Source organism: Diadema setosum, chromosome 17 (genome assembly GCF_964275005.1).
Source record: "Diadema setosum chromosome 17, eeDiaSeto1, whole genome shotgun sequence".
Lineage (NCBI taxonomy): Eukaryota > Metazoa > Echinodermata > Echinoidea > Diadematoida > Diadematidae > Diadema > Diadema setosum.
Window position 1 is genome coordinate 21628439 of NC_092701.1, and position 7147 is coordinate 21635585.

Below are 7147 nucleotides of genomic sequence, written 5' to 3' on the forward strand. Positions count from 1 at the left end.
CCTATCAGTATCAGCAGGTTATGGAACATTATAAGTGAACACCCTGCCAGAATTAGTCACCACCACTGCAAACCTCTTCAAGCAGGAGGTGCAGAGATATAGAGCATCCTACTTCATTGATAGAGGCGGAGCATCATTTTTAAGCACACATAGTACGATGTAAAAATGTTTTTAAGATAAAGGCATATTGTACATATACCACACCAGACCTGCCAAATAGTATGACACCCGGGTACCTGTTGGTGGACTGTGCTTTCCAAGAAGAAGAAGATATGGTCCAAAGGACCGCTGACCATTCTGTGTCAGTGCCTGGCTATATTGTATAAATGTACCAGGGCAGGCATGCATAACGTCTGTCACATCACATGATCAGTGCCCTGTTTTTATAATAAGGATGTTTTCAGTTAGCTGTATCAATCATTTCTCAAACATATCGGTTTCATCAGAGTGTAAGTCCCCCATACCAGAAGTGTTGATACACAAACTCACAGAATTTCCTTTTCTCTTTTATTTTTTGATGGATTCTGTTTGACCATTAGAATGTCCATCAGGGATTGATGTTGATCCAGCAGACTCCAGCAGAATTAATCATTGGAAACCATCAGAAATCTTTATATAACGCCTAAAGAGATCCTTGTCATTTGATTGGTTGTTTGACATTGATCATTCGGCCCATTTCACTATGACCTCATCAACCGTGCAATTGTAGCCCCATTTACGGTGCAATTTGGATCTATATGATTTGCTCCAATGCACGCTCGCTGAGAGTCCTGCACACTACGCGTGTTAAACGCTTGCGTTTGCAGTGTGTGTATGCGACAGTGTGCTCAGTGAGCATTCTTGCGATCTCAGATTCTCTCTTGTTTCTAGATTGATAAAGCATCAAATGAGAAGGATCTATTTCAGGCATTATGTAAAACAAATAATAAATGTTTTTCATTCGTGCTATGGACAGAATATTCCATTTGGTGAAAGATGGAATGTACATCCATTCAACTCGGCTGCATCTCGTTGAATGGATCATTTCATCTTCCACCTCATGAAATATTCTGTTCATTGCACTCATAAACATTTATTATTTGTATACTAACAATCTTCTAAGAATGGAATTTTGACCTGGATGTATGGAGATGTTATGGACATTTCGATTGGTGTTATAATAATGACACAAATTTTGATGTAACGTCTTGAACTTGATCCCAAAGAAATTATTGTCTTTCCTTGTATCCACCCCTAACAGCTTGCCACCACGCAGCATTTACCCTGTCAGCAAACCCATCAACACCATGGCCAGCATTGACCCCAATTCCTCCAAGGCACCTGTAACTGACGAGCCTTGGCATGCTTTCATCACTATGGAGCTGAGAGCACATTTAGTCCATAAAATGTAAGTATGGAGTTGAGCTCAGCTTTGAGAGCTGTATGTAGGTCCCTACATGTTAAAGGACAAGTTCACCTTCATAAACATAGGGATTGAGAGAATGCAGCAATATTAGTAGAACACATCAGTGAAAGTTTGAGGAAAATTGGACAATCGATGCAAAAGTTATGAATTTTTAAAATTTGTGTGTTGGAACCGCTGGATGAGGAGACTACTACAGCTTGTGGTTTTATATGCGTACAACAGTATAAAGAAAATGTAAAGAAAATTCAACACATTTTCACTTTTTTCGCATGATAAAAGAACACTTGACTTGCCACTTTCTAAAGGCAGGGGGAATGATATTACCCATAACATATGTCGGTAACGAGTCAAGGGAATGTGTACTTTTTTCAAAAGATGAAATTTTGTGAAATTCTCTCTATGTTTTCCTTATCTTGTACGCATGTGACATCTAAGTTATTCATACACTGCAGTAGTCTTCTCATCCAGTGGTTACTGCACAAAAACTTTTGAACGGATTATCCGATTTTCCTCAAACTTTCAATGATGTGTTCTACTAATAGTGCCACATTCTCTCAATCCTTATGTTTATGAAGGTGAACTTGTCCTTTAATATGGGATTTATAGCAGAATAAACGCAAACTATATCAGAAAAAGGGTGAATTATACTGTAGTATACACATTTTTCCAACAGAAAGAGAACAGATGCTGATACTAAACTCTTATCTTTTTATCAAACCCACATTTCTCGGCATTATACCACAAAGGAGCATGAATTTAGGCCACAAAAGCAGGCACTCTTGCCCTCATCTTGGGAACCTGGTATACTAGGTCCCATATATCAGTTGCTATCATGCAGTTGCAATATTTGTGCAATGCCTGCAGGATTTTTTTATTTTTTTTTTATTTGGTGTATACATGTATTACCCAATATTAAGGTTCTCTGGGATTTTTTTTTTTTTTTTTTTTTTTTTTTTGCCGAGAAGGTCAAAGGTCAAAAGCTCAAAGATCAAGTGAAAGTGCTGAACTTCACTTCTTCCTCCATATCTCAGAAATGGCTCAAGTTATCTTGAAACTTAGTCCATACTTATGCATGTTCTGCCTGACAGTGATTCTCTTATGAATTTTAGGGCCATACTGGCATCGGTCAAGGGTCAAAGGCCAGGTGATAAAGTAACAATTTACTATTCAATACAGAAATTGCACTTTTTTTCCATACCTTGAAAATTACTCAATGCATATAAGGGTCAAAATCAAGTAAAAGTCCTCATATCCCCAAATACATGCTCTCCCATTCATCCAATTAAACCTAGGTAATGGAAGGTGAACATTCAACACAATTGTGACAAACATGTCATTTTAATATTTTGCCAGTTATGTGAAACTGTCATCACACATTGTCCACATGTACTATAGGCCTATTAGGAGAATCATGCATTATGGCGGAGGCATACCAGTCGCCATAGCGTCATTTCTAGTTTTCTCTGTTTTTTCAATGGAAATTGGCATGGACCACTTTTCAACCAAATTAGCATAAAATTAATCAACCAAAGTGATGAATAGTGAAAATAGTCATAGTCAGGTTTCTATGAGTTTCATGACAGAGCACCGTTTTCCATAGGAAATGTACTCAGAGTGTGCCTGTTTGGGGTGACATGCCGTTATAAAAATGGGCGTGGCTTCACAATGGTATGCAAGTAAGAAAAAATTCAAGAAGCCTCATGATGAGGTCTTCTCGTGTTGCAGAATTATTGTGCAAAACGTCGAAAGGGGGGGGGGGCAGATCCCCCTTGACCCTCTAAAGGTTAAGGTAGATATTGGAATTATTTCCCCTGCTTTCTGAAAGAGGTAAGTCACAGCTCTTTGATTAGTTTACTAGAAAAATTAAAATGTGTGGAATTTTCTGGATATTTTTCCTTTATTGTTTTTCTGTATGTGACATCACAAAGCCTAGTCTTCTCATGAAGCAATCGATGGCTGCACCAAAATTTTAGAATTCATAACTTTCAAATGGATTGTCTGATTTCCCTCAGACTTTGCCTATGAGTTCTACTAATATTGCTGCATTCCCACAATTCACACTTATTTGGGTTTCATTCTCCTTTAAAGGACAAGTTCACCTTCATAAACATAAGGATTGAGAGAATGCAGCAATATTAGTAGAACACATCAGTGAAAGTTTGAGGAAAATTGGACAATTGATGCAAAAGTTATGAATTTTTAAAATGTTTGTGTTGGAACTGCTGGATGAGGAGACTACTAAGACTAGTAATGTCATATGAGTACAACAGTATAAAGAAAATTCAACATATTTTCACCTTTTTTTTTTTGCATAATAAAAGAGCACTTGACTTGCCTCTTTTTAAAGGCAATGGGAATAATATTACCCATAACATATGTCAGTAACGAGTCAAGGGAATGTGTACTTTTTTCAAAAGATGAAATTTTGTGAAATTCTCTTTATATTTTCCTTGTATGGTTGTACGCATGTGACATCATACACTGCAGTAGTCTTCTCATCCAGAAAAAAAAAAGAACAAAAATTTCAAAAATTCATAACTTTTGAACGGATTGTCCCATTTTCCTCAAACTTTCAATGATGTGTTCTACTGATATTGCTACATTCTCTCAATCCTTATGTTAATGAAGGTGAACTTGTCCTTTAAGAGGAATAGTTCTTGTTTCTTTTTTTTTCAGAGTACAAGCAATATTTCCCTCTCCTGACCAAGAGGCGCTGCGAGACAGGCGCATGGTGAACATTGTGAACTATGCCCGCAAGGTGGAGAAGGATATGTTTGAACGAGCCACAAGCAGGGTAACTTGCTGACGAAAGTGCTTGAATGATTATATTCTTTGTAGTGCATTTATCTATGCAATTGAGAGGCAAATTTGTCAGATATATTCTGTATGTTGTGGGCACTCTAGGTAACATTAAAAGGGTTGTTTTTTTCTCTTTCTCTTTTTTGTATACGCTTGCAATATTGATAACCATGGAAACTCATCACTAAAGATATTCTGAGCATTCTTTTATACATATATGTATAATATATGTGTATAAGAAATGAAGGGCTAGTCTCCATCAAGATTGCTCTGTCTCTTTAATATTAACTTTCATTATTTTGTTGACATAAAATAAAATCCTTCACTCTCTTTGCAGGAAGAGTATTACCACCTCATAGCTGAAAAAATTTACAAAATACAGAAGGAGCTGGAGGAGAAACTCCAAAGGCGTCGTGCGGAAAATCAAGGTAAGCCATTGCATAAAAGTTAACACCAGTCTGTCTAGGGACTATCACTGAACACTTGAAAACACCAGATGGATATTACCATTAGCAATGATGTCAGAATTCATATATACCCAGCCACTGAATTTATTGTCTGTCCATTTTGTAGTATGAAAGTCAATGTGATTTTATTAGTAAAATGAATGTGTTTCTCATGCAGTGTAAATATGATTTTTATGTATCTTATACAAAACTTTATGTAGGAAAAATATCAAGCATTTTGTTTGCCCCCCCCCCCCCTCGACGTTTCGCGTGATTATTCTGCAACGCTTGATGCTCTTGCCGCGACATTTTACGACTTTTTTCTTTCAAGTATCGCACAACTTTTGAGACCAAATTTGTTGCTCCCAGGCATACCATTTTGAAGCCACGCCCCTTTGGAAAAATTTGTCGACCCCAAAATTGCTCAAAAACATGATTTTGTGTACAAATCCAATCTAAATTGTGTTTTTGCAATTAATTCATATGAAAATAAATATTTTTACTTCAATGACTGATAATGATTTAGTTTAGCCTGATTATGCTTTAAAAAGTTTCTGCGACAAATTTTGACAAAAAACAAAAACAAAAAGTAAAAAACAGAAATGCATAAGAAATTCAATAAACAATAAAATGCATGAGAAATAATTATGAAGCCGAATTTTTGCTTCAATATTATTGTTGAGGATATTGAAAAGAATATGTTAACCAAAAATTACAAGTCTTGGAGCTTTATTTTTTTATTCATAGGCAAAAATAAATATTTTTGCATAAATTAGCTTAAAATTAATTAATATAAGATACATGTACATAAATTAAAATGTGTAAAATCTAACTATACAGTCTAGTGCAAATGTTCACGAGGATCCCGCGATCCATGACCGAGAAAATTTATAAAGTACAGATTGAGCTGGAAGAGAAACGCCAAAGGCGTCTCGCGGAAATTCAAGATAAGCCATTGCATAAAAGTTAACACCAGTCTGTCTAGGGACTATTACTGAACACTTTAAAACACCAAATGGAATTACCATTAGCAGTAATGTCAAAATTCATATTTACTGAGTCACTCACTTGATTGTCGGTCCATTTTGTAGTTTCATCGTCATTGTGATATTATCAGTTGGTTAAAGGTGTTTCTCATGGAGTTTAAATGATTTTGATGTATCTTGCAAACAGCTTGAGAGGAAATACATTGTATATCAAGTACTGCTACTGTTAGCTCAATGTGCAAATTTTGGACTCCAGATATAGACAGAACAACAACAGGAGCAGATCATAAATGAATAAACTAAAGAAATCAAAGAGTTTTTGAATAAGATGAGAAAAAAAAAGTTGAGTACAAGAATATATTCTATTGTTATTACTTATTTATCATCTGTCATTCATTGTGCACCCTCTGTAGATCTTTAACTTGTTGAGGACGAACTGATTTTGCGATATAACACACATTTTCCATAGACACCTGCAGGAGTATACTCAGGACTAGTCTTCAACAAGTTAAACTCACTTGCTCTGTCATATACATACATGATTGCATTTACATGTTACTAATTATCTTTACAGACCATACATAAATCTGTTTGAAAAGTACCAATGACCAACAAGGGGTCCAAGCGAGGCAATTAGGTCCCAGGATAAACATTGTAAATGTGATTTTTTTCTCTCTCTAGATTGAAATGTAGTAAGACAGAAAATAATCAGGACACAGACAATTTGAGTGTATTTTTTTTTATGTGTTTTCCTCATCCAGTAAGGGAGAATAACTCTAGGTTCAGTGCTGGATAACTGCTCGCACTTCAGCTTGCCTGCCTTGACCGGGGTTGTCAGAACACAGCTGGTCGTCATGGATGTAACTCCGTCTTTTGTTTTTCTGTGAAATTTAGCCAAACTATGTTCTCATGGCTGAATTTCATGCCGAGATTTTATCTAGCAATACAAGTAGTAATATTTATACAACATACAGTATAGGCTACTTCAATGTTAAATGTAATCGTGTTATGAATACCTGTTATGGAAAATCATGTTTGAGGCTCAATTCAACGTTGAATATTTTAAACTTAGAGAGCATGATCACAATATGGTATCCCTACAGTGCTAAAAGCCCTCTTGTCATACCTGTTAACTTTCGCACAGGTAATCCTGGTTCACAAGTATTTTAATGTTTCATTATATCTTTATTTGTTGTTCTTTCATACTTTTAGTCAAAACATGTGGTATCTGAAGCACTGTACCTACCAATTTGCACATGGCAATCATTTTATTTATTTTAATTGTTGCTTCAATAATCTATTTCTAATGTTTTTTTATTATTATTCAGGAATTTTACTTCCACTAAATATTATTGTTTGACGACCAGAAAATGAAATAATTTTCGTTGCCCACATGGGCCACGAAAAAAAGAAAAGAAAAAAAAAAAGAAAATAGTGTTGAGCCTTTAACAAGGGCAGACTCAAACTGGCATAGTAAAACGGGACCGACGCGATCACCTCGTTATAAACGG

At 35.8% G+C, this 7147-nt stretch overlaps 1 protein-coding gene across 1 annotated transcript; it reads left to right on the plus strand.

Annotated features, from left to right (window-relative positions):
* Nucleotides 1–221: 221 nt before the first annotated feature.
* On the plus strand, nt 222–6432 carry LOC140240526 (histone lysine acetyltransferase CREBBP-like). Its single transcript, XM_072320293.1, has 5 exons — nt 222–301; nt 1241–1387; nt 4082–4199; nt 4542–4632; nt 6398–6432. The coding sequence occupies exons 1-5, from the start codon at nt 222–224 to the stop codon at nt 6430–6432; spliced, it is 471 nt and encodes a 156-aa protein (XP_072176394.1).
* Nucleotides 6433–7147: the final 715 nt, after the last annotated feature.